The sequence below is a fragment of the Squalius cephalus genome (genome assembly GCF_949319135.1).
Source record: "Squalius cephalus genome assembly, chromosome: 14".
Classification (NCBI taxonomy): domain Eukaryota; kingdom Metazoa; phylum Chordata; class Actinopteri; order Cypriniformes; family Leuciscidae; genus Squalius; species Squalius cephalus.
Genome location: NC_137135.1, coordinates 14,727,884 through 14,752,723, shown reverse-complemented (window position 1 = coordinate 14,752,723; position 24,840 = coordinate 14,727,884). Strand labels below are relative to the sequence as shown.

The following is a 24,840-nucleotide window of genomic DNA, read 5'->3' as shown; positions in this document are numbered from 1 at the left end:
GGCTGAATGCATTATGCACCAGATGCTGTGAATTTTCATCATTTAGATGCGTTTCCATCAGGGAGCGGATTGATCAGGCACGGTCACGGCGGATAAGAGCACGGCATAATGACAGGCCGGGAAGGAAAACTGCTGGCGTTGTTCAAAAAGAAACCCCATTAAGCAGCTCCCAGTTGCTAAGCAGACACGTACGGCACAACTACTTAGAGCGGCTGTGAAGCGATGGAAGATTGTAAGTTTGTAAGATTCGAGACAACAGTCTCATGACTCAGCAAGCATAATCAGGGCTTAACAAATCAGACAGGTGCTAATTGCACTGTGCAACTGAGAAGCAAACTGCAGACATCCCACTGAGTGAGCCAATATTAGCTTTGTGCTTACTACAAATGTCTTGTTTTTTGGTCTTTTGGTGCTTTTATTTTAATGTGATTAGAAAGAGTAATAAAAGGATACGATCAGGGAATGTTGTGAGCATAAGCATCATTCTGTTCAGCCACGACTCCAACATACTACGGTGTCATGACTTAGTCTTTTGACAGTTTTATTTAGAGGAGGTTAGAGAGAGTAATAAGAGGACCAATATCGAGAGAATGTTGCGAGTCATATTAGAACTCATTGTCTGCATGAACACCTTTCTGTTAAGCCACGGCTCCAACATCCAGTGTCCTATTTTTAGTCTTTTTCCACTTTTATTGAGTAGAATAGAGCACCTTTATGTTAAACTATGGCTCTGACATTCCACAGTGTCTTATTTTTAGTCTTTTGACACTTTTATTTAAAGGAGAGTAGAGAGAGTAATAATGGAGTAAGGCGAAAGATCAGGGAATGTTGCAAGGCAGATTAGAACCTTTTATTTTCTGCACCTCACCTTTTTGTGTGTAGTCTTTTGTCACTTATTTAGAAGAGAGAGAGAGAGAGAGAGAGAGAGAGAGAGAGAGAGAGAGAGAGAGAGAGAGAGAGAGAGTGTGAGGGGCAGCAGAGCAGAAAGGAAATGTTTAGAAGGCAAGATGAAATGTCAGATTCAAACCCACGTCGTCTGAAAGAGCACCACAGCTCACTGCTAAGTCACAGCACTGACATACTACACAATCTTAAAAGCCCTTCTTCAACCTCAGCAGAACAATAAAAAATGTACTACACTGACTTCCATTTCAGCAGCCGGACTCTGGAGTGTTTAAATATTCGGTGTATGGTGAATACAGCTCATCTAAGCCATTCTCAAATGACGTCCTTGCACTAAAGAAAAAAAAAAGTGTTCTGAAATGGGCAGATTAGATTAGCGCTAGAAAGCTTTGATCTAAAGCTCTCTGGCTAGCTTTGATCTGCACAAGCAGCTCTTCACCATGACCAGAACACAATATGAGCCCATTTCACTTCCATTTGTATCAATTCTATGGGCATATACGACGATGAGAAGCTCTGCTCACCGTCACTTGCTGCCATTTATCCCTAATCAGAGTCACTTCAAGTCATGAATGGCGGCACTGTTCCTGAGGCAAAAATGACCATCAAGGGCCAGGAGATCAGAGCAGCAGACTTCAAATGGAAATTATATTTACATAGAACAGCATGTGTAGAAACACATGATGGCTGAAATTTACAATTATCAAATGACTTGTAGACTCTAAAAGGGGCAATTGGTAATTTCTGAAAAACGCTGTTGAAAGTGGATCAGACTGAGCACCACAACAAACTTGCAGCCAATCAGCAGTAGGGAGCATATACACTCATGATGAGAGAGGAGAGAGAGTGAGCAAAGAGAAGATTTGAAGAAAGACTGTAGAAAGAGAGATGACTGAAGGACGTTTTTACACTGGGCATGGTTGCTTTCACACTAGCAAGTTTTCATGTGAACTGTGCCCTGTTCTGAAGTGTGAAAACGCCCTGAAAGACATTACAAAAGAAAAAAGGTCAGAGGAATCCCACTGGAAAAAGAAGGGTTATAATCAGGCAAGAACTTTAGGACCCATATTAGTATTAGAAAAGCTTTCCAACACTAAAGAGACATAAGCAGGAAGGCCTGAAAAGGACGCAGAGGTTGCGTTGTTTGTTTCATATGGTAGTAACATTGGGTTTGGTTTGTTTCACAGAACAAGATATGTTGTTGTTGTAATGTTAGCTATAGTAACAGGAGGGTTTTGAGTGTCATTGCTAGCAACCAACTGTTGCTTGTATATACTCATGTGTACTTTGTTAATTTTTTGTTCTTCCTTGTTGTCCGTTCGTCATCTTCACTTCGCTTAGCATTATTTTGCTACGCTTCTGCTATGATAAAGAGACATCCACTCTTGAATCTTGGGCACGGAGCAATGAAGGGTCTGTTTGTTTGGTTTGATTTTTAAAAAGCAACAGTGCTTCTCAGATATTGCTTGCTGCACCTTTAAGCAGAAAGTTGCAAGTTCAATGCACATCTATGATCCATGTCCATCATCATTTTGGCCCTCAGCAAGGCGTCGAACTCCAGAATGCTCCATGGGATTTATCCTTATAAGATATTTACAGTGGTGTTTTACTGAGACATTGAATAAATGTCACAAAAAAGTGAATACCAAGAGGCACGCATTGCATTGTATCTTAAAATGCTAAATGGGAATAAGACTGCCTAATTAACATGAACAATTAATCTGATCCAATTAAGTCTCCTTGACAACCAGAAACATAAAGTAGTCTTTCACAGATCCATTTCTTTCAGCTAATCATAATTCAATTAATTAGTATGCCATTAACATTCATATGAATATGAATGGGTTCTCCTTCATTTGAGTCAACCTGTGTCAGAAAGGTTTGTAAAATTCCCTGGGCGTTACTTTTCAAGTGTTATTTTGAAGGTCATCAGCAGCAGACAGAGTCTCTCTTCATGATTGGCATATATCCAGCGGCTCCCTGACTTTCCTTTGCATTTTGAAAATCCAGACTGCAAGGTGATAGTCATAATTATGACAAGATACAAGCAGAAATCCTTGAAACTCTTCAATAGAAATAAGAAATGCTTGTTTATTTGGTCACCGGTTGTATTAAGTGTTGTTTTCCATGCATATTTTAATTACATTTTATTTTATTAACCTCATAAATGGCTAATTATGATATCAAAGCGATTATAAAAGTGGAAATATCCTGAGGTTTCTTTTCTGATGTTTTAATGAAGGCGATAAATTGAAGTGAACATCTCACAGAATGCAGAAGACCTCCAGGCATTCACCTCCCACACTCAAAGGTCAAGGAAAGAGCAACAGCAGAAATAACGATGTGAATGTAATTAACGACTGTAGGGCTTGATGAGTGTGAATGAGCGTGGTCTGAGGCCGAGAGGAATTCATTAAACGCACCTGGAGGAAGGTTGGGTCTCTTCCTCTTTTTGCTGTTTTCTGTTCCGTTTTCCAGAGGACAGTCAGAAAGCAGAGGACCATTGGAGCTGTTGAATTGCAATGGTTCGTTGTTCGTGGCAGGGTCGAAGGGCAGCGGATTCAGACCTGTGGAGGGAAAGAACAAAAAACTTGGTAAGTTTGCATGTCCACCATTAGTCTCACATAGCTAGTCTAAGGTCTGGTTTGTTTAGCAACTTCAGTAAGAGTTTTCTTACTGACCGAAATCTATCATGACCATGTTTTTTCTTTTTCTTTTTAAGTTTAACGAGTGCAGAGTATATACAGTGGATACATTTTTAAAGACAGGTCAGAAATCATGTGATTAATCACAGTAATTACATTCTACTGACAGCTCTAGTTTTTAACATTATGAAATAAAAACCATACCATTTTTATTAAAGGTTTATACATTATTACTCTAATAGCAAGAGAGAAAATAGATACACAGTCAACTGAATACAAACAAAATATTATGTTGAAAATATCAAGATAATTTGCTAAGGCCTATGTAATTTTGGAAACAAATTTATTATGTGACACCACCGTAATAAGTACAATACCGTTTGGGATTGGTAAAATATATGGGGTTGGTAAGATTATGATTGTGTGTGTGTATACACACACATATATATATATATATACACAATTTTTTTTAATATATTTTATATATTCATACAGTTTTTATTTATGCTGCTTTAGTATTCAAGAAACATTTCTTATTTTTTATCAATGTTGGAAACAGTTGTACTGCTTACTATTTTCATGGAAACCATGGAACCATTTCATGGCAAACAAAAATAAATAAATTCAGTGAAGTTCAAGAGAACAGCATTTATTGAAAAAAAATTGTAACATGAACAACAAAGTTCAAAAGTAAAAAAAACAACAACTTGTATTCTAATCTAAGAAAATATGACTAGTTCTTCCTTGGAATGTCTTGTTTTGTTTCACCAGCAGAAGATTTCCAGTGAATTTTATTTAAGAAAGCTCCCGCCAATTTAATGTGAACTATGTATAAGAGGTGTACGGTCAAAGGACAGTCAGTGGGCAAGCAGTCTAAACAAACTAAAAGTGAGGGACAACTCTGATTAAAAGTTTCCGATGTTTCTGTCTAGGCTGCTAGAGAATGATTCATGAGGTGAGGACAGAAATGTCCCTTTAAGACTAATTTAATGGTGCAGCTTCATTTCAATGATGGCATATTTCTGCTCTGAAAGCCACAAAGACAGGATTATCACACACACACACACACACACACACACACACACACACACACACACTCTCATTCTTTATTAACCCTTCTGTGAATTTCATTACAGAAATTGACTGCAGATTCTGATGCTAAATTAGGAAAGGTTCTTGAGACAGCAATCAATACCTAAAGACTCCCTCCATTTCCGTTCTAGACATCCACGAGGAGATGAGAAAGACAACAAAAAAGACAAAACCATCCAATGAACAATGGGTTCAATAATAAAAACGACAACATTGTCAAGATCCCAGAAGCTAGAAGGATATACTGTATCATTTCAGAGAAAGTTTTAGCAATAACACTAACATGTCAGTAACATCCTATCCCAGTATACAGCATGCATTACGTGCTGTTTAGAATACAGAGTGATGTCTGAGATATGCATGCTGGTCTGTTCTCATGAAATATTCATCACGCCTCTCGGTTTACATTGTTTTGCTTGGCATTATTTGCCTGAAGGATACAGAAGTATGGGGCTGGGGGGCTGTCACTGCAAATCCCATATGATGAGAGAGATAAAGAGTGAAAGAGAGAGAGAGACTGACACAGAGGTCAGAGGGCACAACTCAAAACTCTGCGCTATAATCTGTCAAATCTGCCCTCTGCAGTGCGCAACGACAGTAAGCAACCTCTTCAACATAACACTGCTCGTGAGGATAAAAGAGCAAAGGCAAGACTGTAAAAAGAAAGGGATCTGAACGGAAAAGGAGGCAACTGAGTGTGAAAAAGCAGATAAATAAAGTTGGATATGGAATTTGTGATAGAAAAGCAGCACTGCAGAATGACAGCATGAGAGGAGACAGAAAAACAGGGTGGCTGAAAACTAATTTAAACAGCGCTGAACAACCCATCCAAGCTCTTCTGCTCTATAGCCGATGCTGCATGTTCTCCTGCAGGAGCGAGAAGTTCTTGGCATGTAACGAGCTGTTAATGAAATAAGAGGAAGACGTTCTGCAATGTTTCATTCAGACCAGATCAAGACTCTGCTACGGCTGGGTGGTATACTGAATATTTATACAATTTTGGGTGATGATTTCATTGGCAATATGAATATGTCTGGTAAAGATATAATCTGTTTCATCCCATATACAGTATTTTCTATTCATCAAAGAATCCTAAAAAAAAAAAAAAAAGCTCAGTTTCAACATCAAGCAGCACAATTGTTTTGAACATTGATAATAATAATAAATGTTTTTGAGCACCACATTAGCATATTACAATGATTTCTGAAGGATCATGTGACGTGATGTATATAAGCTGCATTTACGTCATTCTCAATTAATAGCTGCTCACGTCCTTGGGATAGGAAATATGCATTTCTATGGCAATGCTATCAACACCTAAATTAATCTGCAGCGGCCACGAGCTCTACGAGGACATGAACACTTTTTACAAGTTGAAATCTCGTAATTACGGTAATTAGGATATGGTGTGAACGCACCTACAGGTGTTGGACAATGAAACAAACACCTGGTTTCAGACCAGAATAATTGACTAGTATGGTGTACGGCCTTCTTTTGCGGGCAAAACAGCATCAGTTTGTCTTGGGAATGACAGATACACCATTCCAGAAGGATTTCGAGCCATTCCTCTTCCAGAACAGTGGTCAGGTCACTATGTGGTGCTGCTGGAGGAAAATGTTTTCTTACTTGCTCTCCCAAAACAGATGTTCAACTTAATTTTCATGTTCAACAAACCACTCTGTCACTAGTCTTGCTGTGTGTATTGGTGCATTATCATGCTGATACACGGCACCCCCTTCAGGGTACAATGTTTGAACCATTAGGTGCACAATGGTTCTGTAGTTCTTGGCAGTGAATCAAGCACAGTAGGGAAGGCCATGATACTGCAGCTCAAACCATCACTGATCCACCTCGTGCTTCACTCTGAGCAGCAACAGTCAGGTGTAAAAACTCTTTGGGGTTTCTCTCCCGGATATGGAAAAGACAGTGAAGATGGACTCATCAGAGAACAATAAAAGTTTTACATTGTCCACAGCCAAAGATTTCCTCTGTTGGCACCAATGAAATCGACATTTGGCATTGGCACAAATGACCAAAGGTTTGGCTATAGCAGCCAGACTACGAATATTGACTCTGTGGAGCTCTCGACAAACAGTTTTGGTGGAAACAGGAGAGTCAAGATGCACATTTAATTAAGTAGTAATTTGGGAAGCTTTGGTTTCTTGGATACAATTCCAGTTAGTACCTGGATATCCCTTCCAGACAGCTTCCTCTTGTGTTGGCAGTTACTCTTGTTGGATGTGGTTCGTCCTGCATGGTGGCAAGCCGACACTACCACATTGAGGTCCTGGTCACAGATGAGCCAGAGAGACATGCACCAACAATTTGTCCTCTTTTGAACAATGCTATGTCTCCCATTATGTTGTGTGAACTGCAATATTTTATGTACAGCTGTGCTTTTTTTTTCAATCGGAGGATGCATAAGGGATCAGACAGGCATTTTGTAGATTTAAAATGTTTAATCTAGAAACAAAATAGGTGCTTTCCACATTTTTATATATATATATATATATTTTATATTTTTATATATATATATATTTATATTTTATATATATATATATTGATTGAAAAAAAAAACAACAAAAAAAACTTTTCATTACACAGCAAATATACAAATATTAAGATATATACTACAACACTACTCTTATCTGTCTTGACCAGCCTTGAATATGCCACTCAAACACACACACAGTTAAGCAAATCAAGATGGGCCAAGAGTTGCCCAGTCATGGGGTCAGTGGCCCATGCATGACCTAATAGCACTCCAGGCACAGAGTGCACATATACATTGATTGATGTTTCTTCTGCACATGTTGGACTTACTCTGTTCATACACACCAAGAGGAAACCTCAATCCATGACAAAGAAAGGAATCATAAATACTAACCATGTAGACACGGGCTATGTATTAAGGAAAAGCAGGAAAAAGTTGATAAATGAAAGAACATCCAGATCTGCTGAGTAAGAACAAAAGATAACTGAAGCTAAATTCAATCTAAAGATCTGAATACCTGATCACAAGCAGCATCTTAAAAAAGACCGAAAAAAAAGATTAGGAGAGGCAGACAAAAAGGGAATTAGGTTGCTTTCTGGCTCTGACACTGTACTCTTGCTGCAGATGGAAATGCTTCAATAGAGCCGCTGATGAGATTTAAATGAGCATTACTGTTCCTGCTCCTGATGGCCACAGAGGAGAAAGACGGATGCAGATCACATACTCAGTGCAGCAGCAGGAGAACTTGCACAACACTCTCTTATCCTTGAAAGAGAAAGAGAGAGATGAAGTGGAAGATGAGGAGCGATAGATGTGATGGGGGGGGGGGGGGGACTTTCCAGCATGTGGAATATCGAGCAACTCAGAGTAGGGGACTCGCAGACAGCCGACGGCCTCTGACACCAAATGAGACTCATGCATTTATGGATGTGTTGAGGCAACGGATTTGATAAATGTTTCTCTATCTGTAACCTAAGACAAGTGATTCACTAATGTGTTTACAGGGGAATTTTAAATGTCTCACAGCATCCAGAGGCAGAGTAGGGTACTTCACATCAGGTGTGTCATGATGAAACTGCTCATCTGGCTCCTTCATCTCATTCTTTGGTTCTCAATCACTATACACTGTGTTTTAGAGGCATGACGCGTTCCAACCTCACTATCAGGCCTCTGGGTCTTGATTTTGGAGAGGACTGTTGTGTGCTCTTAAACAAGACAAGACAAACTGTTTGAGGGAGGAAAATAATCGCTTCTGTGCTCTTCTACCCACAATGCAACAGGGAAATGCCACTGTGTAAAGAGGGGGAAAGTTTTCTTCTTTATTCTGTTTACTGTCTTACAAGTTCCCACAAAGTCTCAGAGCACATCAGGGACCAAACCCTCTGACTTGTGAGGATACATTACATAGAGCAATTTTGTGTTTTCCCTCATGAGAGTTTTGCTTAAGTTACTGTGAAACAAAGGTTTCCAAACTGTCAGAAGTTGTTATGATACCTTCATAATGTCTTGTGGTACGATAGCAGGGAAAGTATACTGACTATTTTTCAGACAGTAATTACGTCTGAAAGTAGTAAAGATTTGATAGATCTGAACAAAAATAAGTCTATATAGTAAATGTAAACCATGGTAAACAGTGACGTCAAGCCCAAGGTCGAGTCAATGCGTCTCAAGAGGTTAACAAAAATTCACAGTTTTGAGACACCGGAATCTGATAGATCTTCAAAGGGCCCCCAAAAGCTGGAACAGACCGACCACGTGGGTAAACCATGTCAAAGCCCCAAGGAGTCTGCACTCCAGCCCCAGGGCCTTCATTTGCAAATAGATGGACGAGTTGCTAAAGCAGTGTTTAACATCTGGTCAGAAACCCACGTCTCCTCGTATGAGAAAAAAATACGGAAAAATATCACTCCCATGATGCCAGTGAAAACAAATAACAGCAGGCTGGTGGCAGAAGGGGATTTGGTTGAACGCAAAAGGATAGGCAGCACAGGAGACGGGATTGAATGGCTAGAAGAGCTGGTGACAGAAATCAGATACAAGATAAGAAATCTGCCGAGTTCGAAAACGAGGATTCATGACATGAAAAAATGAAAAACAAATTTACAAGAGGCAACAAACAACTCAAACATGATGACAGACTAAACATCCCGGCAAATTATTCTGTCGCCTAAAGGAAATGCAAATTAAACTTATTTGTACACGTGAAAGAATATACAAGCTGAGTCCAGATGAGGAATTTATTTCTCCCAGCAAGAAAACAAACAAAAACACATTGAGCGAATCTCATTTCCTCTGGCATGTCACATCTCAAAACTCTCGTGCCAGCCCATCTTGCTGTCTTTCTCGCAGTGCTTCATTGATCCCATCCACGCTGAGCTGCAGTTGACAGTCACCGCAGCTGTGAAGCATCGGAGTCGCTTAACACCAGCCAATGGGCAGCACTGCAGTATTCACAGCTGGAATAAATGAGAATCAATAATAGTAATGACAATACCAGCAGGGCTGACTGAGGTCTCATCCCTCCCGCTAAAGGCTGTATTAGTAAAGCAGCGGAACGCGTCTTGTTGTGCACTCTAAGGCTTTGCAACACAACCAATGCCAGAAATTCTGTTTCACATTCTGTATCACATGAATAAACACAAATCACACTCATACAGCCATGTATTTAGCACCTCCTGGTGTGGCGAGCTGTGTTTTGAGCTCAACACATGCCATAGATGCAGCCAAATTAGTTGGATCAATGCAGTAGCGTAGATAATAACCTCTCTGGTGATCAGAGATGAAACTGATTCTCTGTGACAGTCAGTGCAGTGTGGACTGTGGATGCTGCTGTGTACACATCAGTGGTTGGAGAGAAGATACATTTTCTCAGGCTCAACGTATAAAAGGTGAAGTCGGCAGGACGGGTCTCTCTGTTTTGATGCTGCCTGAGGGACGTCTACAGGGACTGTACCAAACAGAGAAGACCTCAGAAAATCTCTACTATGGATATATGCCATCCAGCGCTGGTCTTTTAAATGGTGAGGATGTACACCAAAGGTTCAAAGTGGTTAAAGATCTCAAGGTTAGAATGAAGACAGCATGACGGACCAAAGTGATGAATGATAAAAGTAAGCCTGATAAGACATGTTTCAGTCAGTTCACTGACTTTCTGGGGGTAATCATCTCATGATTTCAAAACCATCTTTAGAAAGTAAGTATAATGAAACAGTAATATATCAATAAAATAAATGAATAGGCCTACTTTTATTTAGCAAGGACACATTAAATTAATCAAAAGTGACAGCAAATACATTAGGCCTAAACATGTTACAAAGGATTTCTCTTTCAGACAAAAGCTGTACTTTTGTACCTGCTATTCATCAAAACAAAACAAAAAAAATCTCTGTTTCTACAAAAATATCACAGAAAATTAAGCTTTGCCATTACAGGAATTATAAACTGTAATATTTCACAATAAATGCAGCCTTGATGAGCATGAGAGATTCCAAACATCCAAAAAATGACTGAACTTTTTTCCTACAATTACACATTTCCACTGATAATTTATGAATGCTTTGCACAATAAAGCTATCACTACAACAATACAGTTAATTATTCAACCCTCATTGCAAATCAGGTTTATTTGCAAAATTTAACGTGAACTTTGAATTTTGATGAACAAATCAAACAAAAAGTAATTGAAATAGCTCAACACAACAAATGTTTCAAGTGCTTTCCTCAGATTCAACTGAAAATGCAACTTTTAATGACTTCTGCAGTCTCAAAATTATTCAACCCCCTGAATAGAATCCCTCACAACAGCGCAAATCTGCAAAACAGGTGTTGTCTCAAGCACACCTGATGCAACTAATCAAGGGCTTCATTAGTTGCACCAGGTGTGCTTGAGCGAGAACACATGAAATATCTGAACTGGCTAGGTTTGTTGAGTGTCACGTTTGACTGCATGTTCAAAAATATGGCAAAGTCAAAAGAATGGTCCTAAGATTTAAGAGCAGATATCATCGCTCTTCACAATAAAGGAACATGATACAAAAAGATAGCGAAGGGTCTAAATGTGACTGCAAAAGACCTGCAGCAAGACCTGGTGGCAACAGGCACTGAGGTTTCAGCTTTCACAGCAAGGCGCGTACTAAAAGCATGCAGTTTCCATGCCAGAACTCCAACACCACTACTGACCCAAAAGCACAAGAAAAGTGCTCAAAATCATATACCGTATTGTTCCGAATATAAGATGACCCTGAATATAAGACAATGATTTCTGACTGATTTCTCACCTTTTTTATGTACAGTGACAGATGCTGGCATGTCAAAAAACACAGGTGTTTGATCCGCATTACCTATCAGATCCAGAGGATATGAATGTTTTTCCCTTAGGCCGATCACATAGCGCTGAAAAGACAGCAGTTTCTCCCTGAAGTCGGAGGGCAAGCGCTAATCCATTATGCCGCATCAAAGCGGCCGCTTCGAGGATATTGACAGGCAAGTGCGTCAGTATGTAGCTGAAATAAGAAATGATGGGCCTCACTGCTGGGTAAGTTCAGCTCTTTGGTGATATCCAGTGCCTTCAGCTGGATGACGGCTCTGGCTATGGGCAGCGGCAGCCCCTCATTTCTTTTTTCGGCTACGAACTGACACACTTGCCTGTCAGTTTCTTCGCAGCAGCCGCTTTTAGGACAACACCACTTGTAAGCAACACCACGCAGTAAGCTTTTCTTTGACTGTTAGCATTTTTAAGACTGTCTTGTTGGGCTCGCCATCTTCTAACATTACACTCTGACACTGTATTTCTTGGCTGCTTAATGAGAGTTGTTTGATGACTCCACTGCATTTATCAGTCCTGGGGAAACACTCGTTTACACGTATTTGGTGGTCCCTATTGTTGCGGGTGTATTATTGACATGTAAAAGTCTAGACCCTGAATATAAGATGACCCCATTTTTTCTGATATATTTCCAAGAAAAAAAAAGTCTTATAGTCTTATATTCGGAACAATATGGTAAATAAGCCACAGAAGTTTTGGGATGCTGTTTTGTGGAGCAATTAAACAAAACTGGAATCCCAAAACTTCTGACAGATGCAAAGCAGCCCCAGAGCATCACCAAGTCCCACCATGCTTAACTGTAGGCAGAGTGTTCTTTTCAGCATATACTTAATTCTTCTTCCTCCAGATATACCTCTGATTCATAGGGCCGAAATGAACACTCTGCCTACAGTTAAGCATGGTGGGACTTGGTGATGCTCTGGGGCTGCTTTGCATCCTGGCAACCTGGAGCGTGTGGAAGGCAAGATGGATTCATTGAAGTATCAGGAAATCCTAGGAGAAAACATCATGCCATCAGCCAGGAAGCTGAAGCCTGGACCTTCCAACAGGACAATGATCCCATACCTCAAATTCCACCAAGGGTTGGTTGCAAAAGAAGTCCTGGAAGATTCTACAGTGGCCATCACAGTCACCTGACTTGAACCCCATAGAAAATCTGAAGAAAGCTGTTGCAGTGCGCAAACCCAAGAATATTACTGAACTGGAGGCCATTGCTCATGAGGAATGGGCTAATATTCCTCAGAAAGGCTGCAAGAAGCTGGTGTCTGGTTATACATCTCGTTTGCAGCAGGTCATAACAGCAAAAGGGTGTTCTACTAAGTACAAAAGATGATTGCCATGAAGGGGTTGAATAATTTTGAGACTGCATGAGTCATTAAAGGTTGCATTTTCAGTTGAATTCAGGGAAACCACTTGAAATATTTGTTGTGTTGAGCTTTTTCACACTTTTGTTTGATTTGTTAATTGCAAACAGCTGAAAGTCTGTACATTTTGCCAATACACCTGATTTGCAATGGGGGTTGAATGATTTCGATTACAGCTGTACATAAAAAAAACACAGCAATTGATGTTGGTCAAGCAATTTCTTCCTGTCTAAGTAGCCTGGCCAGAACAAGCTGCAAAGATACGTCATGGCAATAGTCAAAAATCTGCGCTGGTAACCACAAGGGTTACACCAGTTAATAGAATGTTACACCAGAAGAACTGTGCCAAGTGTACTACATGCCAATTATTAGCAAATTAAATTAGAAAATTAGAAAGTAATTGGTCTTCATGAACTCTCTCTCATTAAGCTAAGTGAAAGGTGGGGAAGTTCGTTTAACTACTTGCATCGCAAACATCCCAAAACCTGCTGGCAATTTATTCAATTGATCTGAACAACTGCCTCCTCCAAAACAACACCTTGTGTGGAGAGAGTAATCAGAGCTTTTTAGTTCCTAAAGGTTTGAGGAGACATTAAACTTCCATTGCACTGAGAGAGAAGTCTAGCACTACAAAAGGCCAGGAGCTTTTCGAAACTCTGGCAGCTGAAGTCGGCGCTGCTCCACAGCCAAGTGCTAAAACATAGAGGAGAAACACAGAGCTGTTAAAGACCTGCCGGTTTTACCCGGCTACACCTGCTTTCAATGTTCTAAAGTGGTGTTCCTTCACAGCCATCTTCCTTTTTACAATGCAGATGTTATTAATACCAGCTGCGGCGATGCCTCATAAATGATTTATACAAAAGCAGAAATACTTCCATCAAGTACATTCATTCAGAAGAGGCCAGGAAATGGAAGAGCCTCTCCATGCAGTTCTGCAGGGCACAGGACAAGCCATTAATCTTCTGAAAGCTTATAAAAACAACTTAACTGAGAGATCAGGCCCTGTCTTTCTGTCTGAAAGAGAGAAGGGGGGCAAATGTATGTCACAGAGCATTAACATCACTGACCTGACAAATATAACTGGATTTTTTTTATTTATTATCCATCAGGGGAAATGGGAAATCATCCACCTAAATGCTGTGCTGATAGGATTCCATGTGGAAATTTAATAATGGTACACACTGACCTCAGATTTACATTTTTGTGAACTAAAGTGTTAAAAAACTTTGTAGGCTCTCCAACAACCAATCTGAGCCATGGGAGTACTTGACTAGCTGCCCTGGGGAAGAAAGCACTTAGTTGCACACAGTCCATACAGAGGTCACATTGTGCAGCTTAGCCAACAATGCACTAATATAATTGTACAAGGGTTACATTCTTGAGGCACTGAAGCGGTCAGATTCACATTGGGCAGCATTGTGCTGGCCAACAGATGTTGTGAAATAAATAATGGTGAGTAGGGAGAGCTGTAATTTCTCAAGGTCGACTGCCAGCCCGACCTTGCCTCTCTATTGTTTTAGTGACTGTGGGTACCTCGGAGAACAAGATCCAAAATTAGCTTTAAGCAAGCGCTATTCTACTTATGCCCCTGAGAGTGGTGATGATAGCTCGTCACAAGGTCTACAAGCAAAACTCAGGAAGGTGCAGCGTTGGAATGTAGATCAGGAGTGTGCAATGAAGAGAACCATGTGGCTATTCCTAGCCGAGCATCTAACGCATTAGCAAATATACACATTGACCGTGTGAGATCGACTGCAATGTTGGCCAGATGAATAAACAAGATGCCTGACTGACCCAGCTTACATAAATGTCATCAATTGTGTGAGGAATTATATTAGAATTATTAGAATATTTATTAGAGCTGGATTAATAACAAGTTTGGCTTTGGTACGATATCAGTCTCTGATACCGCAGTATCCTTACTAAATCAACACCTTAGGTTATAAATGAAAGAAAAAAAGAAGAAAAAGTAAAATTCTGTCCCTAGCCCTTGTTCCTTGATGAAAATGATCAAATGTATTGCACCCTTTCAAAATAAAACAAAACACACAAAACTAATAATAATAATACCAATAATAAAATAATAATAAAATATAGCTGCGAGCAGCAATTATCAGGGTTCAAGTGGTTTAAGGCCTTCAAGCACATGTGTGAAAAGATATTATATTTTATTTAGAAAGCCTGTTACCAACTCAGTCATAGATGGAAATGGCCATTTACAGCCAATACAGAAAATTTACCATAGGAAATATATGGATTTAAAGTTTTTTTAACAGTTAACAGTAATTCATTGACCGATGGTGGACATATTTCTTGTTATACGTCAATGTACACACAGACAATAAGGGCACCTCGGGCAAAGACACTGCGTGACAATTTTCAAGTCAATCGGACTAATGGTTGCATAGTTATAGTTGCTTTTATGTTATTTTTTTCGTATTATAGCGCCACCAAGTGGTGAACAGCCGCAGATTTTTTGGTCTGACCACAGTTCGCCAAAGTCGGTTACTTCTAACGTTTTGGTGGCCCTTAACCTGTTAACCTGCAACCCCACTTTTGAAAAATCCCCAGAAATGACATACCCAAACTGAAACAGATACAGTTCATGATCCCTTTGCACTAAAAGCACAAGTGTGATCTCATTTGAAAGCTGACACCTGGCAGTTTATTGTAAATGTAGAATTAATTATTGTCATAATGAAATTTTTCTTTTATAAATAGCTTTAAAATTGTGTAAAGTTATTAGAAATGTATTTTTAAGAAACATTTTAATGAAAATAAAATTGAAGTTGGCACTGTAGCAATTTAGAAATGCACTGCAGCTAAAGCCACATGTCTGACCATGTTATATGTAAAATCTGAAGATGATAAGTCTAAAACTCTGTATTTAGTTAAATGTTTTTCAAGATCATGTCATGACTTTATTTTGATTAGACTCTAAAATGCTACTGATGTTTAGTCATCTTCTAAGTCATCTATTCAGTCTTTTGTCTCTATTGTTTTGTGGTGCAAACGAGCCCCATTCAGTCTCAGTCTCCCCCTGAACACATTCACACCTCTCCAGCCTGGTTATGGCTCTAAATATGCATTTCTTTTGTCTGCATTATAGTTACTAACGACTGGCTATTCACAGGCTATTGAAAAATACCTGTTTTGATTAGGGTTGGAGATGAACTGTGCAGGACAGTCGATCGGCAGGAGCAGGGTTGGGCACCCCTGGTCTAGTCGATGAGATGAATAAACGTAACTCCACAACAACTAAGTTACATAAATGTATCCACTAACCATTCAGAAACGTCCATGTACAGTCTAACAGTTGCAGCCTCCTCCTGAGTCTCTCCATCTGTGTCTGACTCCGGTTCAAACATGTAAGGCCACACTACGCTACTGGATATTATTGACATTTTGCCAGAGAGAAATTCGGCTGTTATGTTGTTCCTGTATCTGAAGCACATTTAAAGGATCGGCCGTCTTCTGAACGGGGGCAGGGAGCAGAAGCTCATTTGCATTTAAAGGGACACAAAAAAACGGAGTGTTTTCCCAAAAAGCCTGGGCAACTTTGACAAGCTATCATAAAAAAAATCTGGGTGGTATTTTGAGCTGAAACTTCACAGACACATTCTGAGGACATCAAAGATTTATATTACATCATGTGAAAATGGGCATAATAGGACACCTATTAGCACTGTGAACTGAAATTTCAACTTTTTTTTTTTATAACTATTGACAATCAGATTGCCATCGTCCGTCTTGAGCCAAGGATTCCAACGATATAAAATATTTTAGCCTACACCTGACGGTTTAGGAGTTGTGAGCCATTTCGCACTTTTGACCGCTGTAGCACCCCCGTCATTTGGAGCGAGCCATTGTAGGCGGTATGAGTACTACCAGCCCTCAAAGTTTCAAGTCTCTACAACTTACGGTCTTGAATGCTGATTCTTGGAAAATTTTACAATTACAATAGGGTTTCAGCACTACGCGCTTGAACCTCTAATAAAATAAAATCAATTATACACACCAATTCTTTCTTATACATTCTATAAAATATTATTGTTTATACCTTTGAGTGACCACATCACCCTTTATGCTCGCTTTTTCAGATAAAACTTTAGTGATGTCTTAAGGGCAGTTCACACAAAACATATTTTTGCAATCTACTGTGTTGCATTTCCATTGTTTTTCCTAGGAAAACAATTTCACCATTGTGCTCATGTCCTGGGTCTTTTACAGAGTCTCACCCATGATGCTGAATTCTAAAAACTAACTTTTTGAACTTTTAAAAAACCTTTAAAAAAAAAAAAAAAAAAAAAAAAAAAAATCAATAAACCTGTCTATTTCCATTCCGCCATTCTGGTGATGAAAACAGTTCCCTCATAGAAATGTGAATCACAGCCAACTTGAAGATGTGAATTCATCAATTAGAGGAGGTAGCCATGGCGTGTAAACATTGATGTCAATGTGCTTTTAGCAGAGTGTGTCGAGCACAGCAGTGCCTTTTTTGGGTGTTTGGTGAGCGGCGAAGCTCAAAGGCCGCTCTCATCAATGCCGTACAGTGTGTGTGTCCCACACCTGCCCCTGGCGCACACATGAAAGACTTCTCTAGGGGGTGGAGGGACAACTTTAAAAACTTACATGCACACACAAATAAACACAAACATGGGCTTATAGCACAGATGAATCTCTATGTGTAGATACACAGAGGAGCACATAGAGTCTGGAAATACTGACGTCTGACTGCTAATCTGCTCGAGTTAATTACATTTCCAAAAGTCTCACCACTCATTACAGGTCAAGCACAACTTCCCTGTCTGACGACAGCCAAATGCACTGTGGCTTTTTGTTGGCATGGAGTACAGTACATGAAAACAGTTCAGATATTAGTCCCTAACGGCTGAATAACCATCTGTGCTCTGCTGAACTTGAGTCAAAAATGAAAAACCCAAAAACCATACCACTCTTTGTTGCACCTAGTTCTGACTAGGCACAGCATTACAAGTGTCCAGTGTCAAGTAGGAACATTTTTCTGTTCACACTAAAAAACGAAATGTTCCACAAAGTGGAATTCACCACCGGTGAGACATATGTAATATATTAATATTATAGCCTACATAATGTACAGTATTACACATATACAACAAAATAACGATAAAATAAACAATAAAACAAAATAAATAACAGAAATAAACAAACAATTTATTTATTTACACTACCATTCAAAAGTTGTCTGTAAGATTTTGATCTGTAAGAAATCTCTAATATTCACCAGGGACGCATATATTTGATCAAAATACAGTAAAAACTGTAATAGTTTTTTTTTTTTTTTTTTTTTATATGTTTTCTATGTTTCTTGAGCACAAAATCAGCATATTAGAATGATTTCTCAAGGATCATGTGTAAGACCGGAATAAGATTGAACACAAGAGCTTCCACAAATAAACTTGCTAATCTTTAGAAAAGATCATGAAGCAAGGACACAAAAATCCATTTGCCTAATGTTCTGTGTTCACCCATCCTAAACCCCTTCTCCCCACTCCTTTTCTTTTCACCCTAGCTGAAAGTTCACTAAGAATGTCTATACTACATATGATGTATCTTGTGCATCTATTGCTTTTTCTCTTTCAAGTTTGGTATCATTTTAAATGGCTCAGCGTGATTGGTAAAATGATCTCAATTTTACAGCAGTCATTTTTAGATATATTTACAGCAGTCACTATATAGATTCCTGGTCTGAGCCAATTTCGCCTGTGACCCCTGGAGGTCTGCCGGGGCAAAGACGGTCCTAAAACGGAACATATAGGAGGTGACCCCTCCTCTTCAGACCGTTGTGAGGCCCACTCAGAGTCACTCTGGGTGGGCAGTGAATTCAATTTCCACCACGATTGACCTCTGGAAGTCTGGATTTTTTAATTTATTTTGTTCGGGGAAGTTGTGGTAGCCTGACGTCGTCATACTCAGATTCTAGTCAGAATATGAGTCTGATACTGCTCCATTGGGCTGTGATTATGGGGCGTGTTCAACCGAACCAGGAAAGAAAGTGCCTCTGCACTCAATTGGATAGGCCTACAACCAATCAGAACAATGGAGTAAGTGACTCAACTGCTCGCACGCTGAAAGAAGTAGAAGAAGATGAGTGTAAACGATCTTTTCCGGTGTTGTAAAAAGAATTTAAGGATACACGGAGTACTTACCAACATGATCATCATTTTTGAGAGAAATAGTAAAGGTGAATGCATATACGAGCAAGTTCTTCGTTTAGGATTAGAACACGACAATACAGCAAACAAATATTAATCGCAGCCCAAGCGCCCTTTGGTGACGTGGATGATTACGTTACTGTTGATCATCTGTCCATCAACGTATAAAGCCCGCCCTGACAATTTGCTTGGTCCGAACAGCTCTGGTTTGAGCATAGTTGCTCCACAACGGATCAAGTCCAGACCGAACTTCCCGACCTCAAATGTTGTGGGTGGGGCTAAGTTCGGCTGGCATCCAGGCTAAAGTTGTAGCCTAATGGTTAGAGAGTCGGACTTGTAACCTAAAGATCATGGATTCAAGTCTCAGTACCGGTGGGGGTAGTTGAATGAACAGCTTTTCTTCTTCAATTTTAAAGCTATTTATAAAAAAAAAATTTCATTATGACAATACCCACAACTGTGCAAAACCCCAAACCCCCAATCGCTCCCCGGGCACTGCAGCAAAAATGGTTGCCCACTGCTCCGGGTGTGTGTGTTCAATATTCACTGCTGTGTGTGTGTGTGTGCACTTGGATGGGTGAAATGCAGAGCACAAATTCTACAAATGGCTACACGTCATGTCACTTTCACTTTTTATTTTATAATAAAGATTGAAAACTTAAAGACCTCCTGTAGTCAATCATTTTATCCCTTAAAAAGCATCTCTGATCACCAAAATTATGTTTTTAAACGTTTGATTTCTGTCTATCACTGACTTAGCAAGTTGTATGTAACTATGAGCAAGCATGTAGCGGCCAATTTAATAGTTAACCCTGCATCCTCTATCTATGATCAGAACTGTTGATTTTTGCGTCCGTGAGATCCATGACCCGGCCGGCATGAGACTCTTTGCGACATCGGGTCCCTAATGAATGAATAGTTTAAAGTATGGGGTAACCAGACTAATCAAATATCCAAATTCATTGGAGAGGTCATAATACCAAGTTTTTCAACCACTCAATACAGCGACCAACCAATCAGAATCAAGTATTCCTGAGAGTATAATGCAGCATGGTAATGAAAAATATCAGACCAACAAGATTTAATTGTAGGCAGAACTACATTTCATGTCAAAAACAGAAACAAACCATTACCCTAACAACACAGTGTTATACTGTGGTCTTCTAATCACTGTTACAGTGTGCTGATCCTGCACTGGTTGCTATGCGAGCAGTTGTTTTTTCTCAATGGCAGTCTAATAGCTGTGTTTGAGCGTCTCAGCTGGAAGACTTGTCATCTTTGGATTTCAAAACACAGCGGGAGTCTACAGGGAGCCCAGAGCGAAACCATCCACCAGACTCGCAGCACACAAACTGGACCATAGTATTAGCAATTTACCATCCTCAACACACACTCTTGCTCAAGAGAACAGGACATTCACAAGAGAGAGAGAGAGAGAAAAAAAAGTATATATATAAATATATATAAAAAAAGTCACTTATCTTATGCTCACTGTGGTGAGAAGTATTGACAGGGCCAAAAGCCATGGGAGCGGAACAAGGCCGGTGGAGCGAATGTTAATGAGCGACACTAGCGCGACACACCAGTTTTGAGTCCCACGGAGGAGCTCCGGAACCATAAAAAGAGGAGTGACGACAGTGGAAGACGAGAGAGGACCAGGGGTCCATTCTTCATACCTCGCATAATCCATCGGAGATGATTTGACAGATTCCAGAACTTCTAATAATGATAACTGATCTCTGGCTAATTTGGTTCTTCAAACGGCGATTGGCTGGCGGTAAGACAGCAACGTAATAACACCATATTAATAAAATAAATCAGCATATTAGAATGATTTCTGAAGGATAGTTATGCGGAAAATTCAGCTTTGCCATCACAGGAATAAATTACATTTTAAAATATATTCAAAGAGAAAACAGTTATTTCAATTGTAATAATATTTTACAATATTACTGTTTTTACTGTATGTATTTTTATCAAATAAATGCAGGTTTGGTGAGCATAAAAAAAAACAAAAAAAACTTTATTTCAAACTTTTGACTGATGTACAATGTACAAATAAGGAAACAGCATTTCAAATGCAGCAAGATTGTTGTCTATGTCGGTGGTTCACTAGATTCTGAGGTTTACAGTCAGTGTGGTTTCTGTGTAGCTGGTGAACTAGATGTCTCTTTGGCCACATGAGCACACAGACAGGCTCACCCCTGAGGCTGTGCCCAGAGCTTATACATGTACCTGACAACCGCACCTGCCTCAGCCTGAGCCCGCAGCGTACAGCATGACCACAGACACAATCCATGTAGAAACACAATTCAATTAAACGTCTCCATTAAAAACTGCAGACAACTCACTTTCCAAAATCAGCCACTAATGAAGGTCAATGTTATGCAGATCTGCAAAGACAACTGCTCTAGCAGGGTCCAGTAAAAGTTAATGTATTCCCACCAGAAAATGTGACATTTCCTGTGACAAAAAAAAAAATGTGTTCAGCTCCCTCTGGCCTGTTTCAGCTGGATAATACACAAACAGCACTGTTGCACTAATCTTCAGGCTATGCCAAACTAGTCACTGTACTTTACTGACCTGGACAGAGAGACATTCGTTTACGGCAAAGACGGCAGGCAAGCCACATATGAAGTGGCATATATATCATGAAAAGCTGTGTTTACACTGACTGTTTAATGGGACACAGAGGAAAAAGGAATCACAATTGTGTTTGTATTAGACACTCAAATGTGTTTTATGAGTTCGCTTTTGTAGTACTAAGCTTTTTTATGGTCTGTTATGTTTTGCACTTTAAAGGAATAGCTTAACCAAAAAAAAAAAATCATTATTTACTCACTCTCATATCATTCCAAACCCAAATATTGTGATTTTTATTTTATTTTATTCCTGTGATGAGCTTACATTTCCAGCAGCCAAAACAGCATTTGGGTTTATAGTGGCATGAGGGTGAACAAATAAATACAGATTTTTATTTTTTGGGCTAACCATTCCTTTAAATTTTCATATTTCTATAGGTCACACTGGAGAAAAAAAACATCATCAATTGAATGTTTACAATTCATTCCAGCCTATATAAGAATAATATCTAATATTCACGTGTAAAAAAATCATTTTACCATCCAGCAAGGAGAGGAGAGTCTGCTCTTTATTTCCTCTTCATCTGGAGCTCCTGATGCCTGATGATCCATGTGGAGTTAAGGTGAGCTTGACACAGTGGGTCAGGATTACACTGAAAGTGAACGCGAGCCGGTATGGGCGGCAAGAGCTAGATGAGGCAGCAAACCTGCAAAACTCCCCGCGGGCAGACAGACAAGCAACTGCACGGGTCCAGGGAATGTGGAAAATCCTGACCATGCCATCCTCCCCCATCCCCACCAACCAATTTCTCGACTTCCTCTTAAAAGGAGACAAAGAGGAACTGCGATTATACTTGACCTGCATTCTGATGAGCACTGAGCCAGCGGATAGTACAGTGAACAAATCACACATAAAAAGTCTGTGCTTGTTTTAAGGGCTGGTCAATAAAACGATAATGATAATTATCACAATGTAATGTTCCTCGCTAAAATTCGAACAAAAGTTCAATAAGTGTTTGATATAATGTTTATGCACTATGTGCATGCATTGCAGACCATCGCACTGCTGCCAGTACCAATTTGCCTAACTGATAAGCGCTGTTGTGTATTAGAAACATAAATGGCAAATGCGTCAAAGAGCGGCGCGAAACTCATTTGCACCATGCACCACGCTGAATATTTATCAGCTCGGCTCAAAACACACCACAGCGTGAGCTTAGAGAGAATGCATTTACTCAATGACCGTCTCAATTACGCGAACACTACACAGCGCAGAGATCCAGTGAAAATGTTCCAGTTCGGTGCAGACTTTTCCCTTACAAACCACAAATTGAATGCCTTGTGATTTAAACTAAAAAGCCAGACGAAACAGCGTTGACATTCATAACAACACTGATCTTTCGAGTACCTTTATAATAATACTCAGTTTGTCCCGAACAAGTAAGAGTGTGATGTTTTAACGTGCAGTGAATGTTGAACAAAAAAATCTGGAGCCGTCTGCGAACTTTGCAAGGGGTTAAGGTTTTTCAGTCAAGCAATGAGCGATTGTTTTTCTGTCTTTAGTTTGATTAACATATAAAAAGGCAGGATGAATATTAGGCTGCTATCACATTATTTTGTGTGAATTTGTCCGTTCAAGCTCAGGAAGACGTGAAGGAGTATTTGTTCTGTGGGTGCACGATTTGGATGCGTGTTGCTGCGCACACAAAACTTATCACACGGCAAGCGCCAAACTGTAGCCTGGGTTTCCCCATACTGCCTTGAGCAGCGCGATTTTATTCACGCTGCAAGGTAGTCTGGATACCATGGACTAATTTTTCCCCTGAAATAGGGAACCAATCACAGAACGGGGAGGGAGCAGGAAGACGATGACGAAGTATATGCGACACACCGAAGCAGTTTGTTTATCTATGGATCCAACATGACAGACGTAAAAATATATGCATATTTTTAGGAACACATCTACAAAAATATGCCTGTATTTCAAGTTGATAAAATAATTTAAAATCCACATCAGTTTATTTGTGCCGACGCGCCACGCCCTCCCAGGATCTATAACGTTACCAAGGCTACTTCCACTTTTAAAAATGCATCACAACCGCACGCGCGCGTTCTGCTTGCAGTCGTCAAGATGGATGCTGAGGAGTTGAAGAAAAGAATAGCTAGTGGAGATTGTAAAGTTGTCGACAATACGTCATCAAAAATCAAGTCTAGTGTGTGGGAGAAATTTGGAGTTATCTGAAGAAAATATTGTGAAAGGCTTTGCTGCAAACATTTTCGTGTTGGATAGCCGCAAATGTGGAACTTCATCCCTGAGGAAGCACGCAGATAACTGGTAACACAGCAGCTCTATCGAACGGTATTTTTCATATTTAACACTGTTAAGTATGTGTGGTGTGCAGGGTGTGTTTGAACCCAAAATTGTCAGATGTAGGCTAGACGAAATTGTGTGGCATATAGTGTTGTAGCCGCGTCTGTTCGATTTGTGTGGTAACGTTAGCCATGTTCTTCATGTATCGGCCTTTTGACAGCTTCGGCTGAAGTTGTCCTTAATGGTCGTGTAATAACTTCTGTATGACCTGGCAATAAAAATGTTTGTAAGTGTGTCTATAATGTGATAGTCTAAACTGATTTTATTTCGGGTGCGAGTCGGGTGTCGGTTCTATTTTAAGCGGGTCGGTGCAGATTTGTATTAGTGCTGCTGTTGGAAAACGGGTCGGGTGCGGATTTACAAAATCGGACCCGTGCAGGACTCTCTGGTGTACACATAAATCTGACCCATCGTCGTCTTCTTCGTTGAATATCTGTCGCTCTACATACGTCATCTGGTATAATTTGAAATGATTGGCTATGAGCTGCGTACAGGCGCATTTGATAGACATTCGTAGCGCCCAATAAACGGCTCTGGGCATTCGTAAACCACGCCTCAAATACGAGAAAATGTACATGTGGTTTCCAGACCACGTCTCAAAGAGAAAGTGGTCTGACGTTAGCCAGGCTAGCCAAACTGAGGGACGCAGGAACTTTCGCGTCTGCTTAGGCTTGAATATTTAAATTGGCAAGGCTTAAAAACACACGCAAATGATCAACATCCGTGAAGATGCAGCAGTGGCCCGATCATTTCGTCAACTGGCTGTAGTGTCTTCAAAATCAAAATACATTCAAATTATCATCAAAACATTTTGCTTTTGTAAAATAGAGGGGGGAAAAACATGATGAACTTTCTGCTGTCTCAGTCTTTG

The 24,840-nt window shown here is 39.9% G+C and overlaps 1 protein-coding gene across 4 annotated transcripts in view; it reads right to left on the bottom strand.

The window, feature by feature from the left end:
* The window catches only part of enox2 (ecto-NOX disulfide-thiol exchanger 2), a 241,139-nt gene that overhangs the window by 119,011 nt on the left and 97,288 nt on the right, over positions 1 to 24,840 (bottom strand). For all 4 annotated transcript variants that reach the window (XM_079892876.1, XM_079892878.1, XM_079892879.1 and 1 more), the window contains one exon: positions 3,327 to 3,470. In XM_079892876.1, coding sequence (XP_079749002.1) covers positions 3,327 to 3,470 — 144 coding nt within the window. The remainder of the gene's footprint in view (positions 1 to 3,326; positions 3,471 to 24,840) is intronic.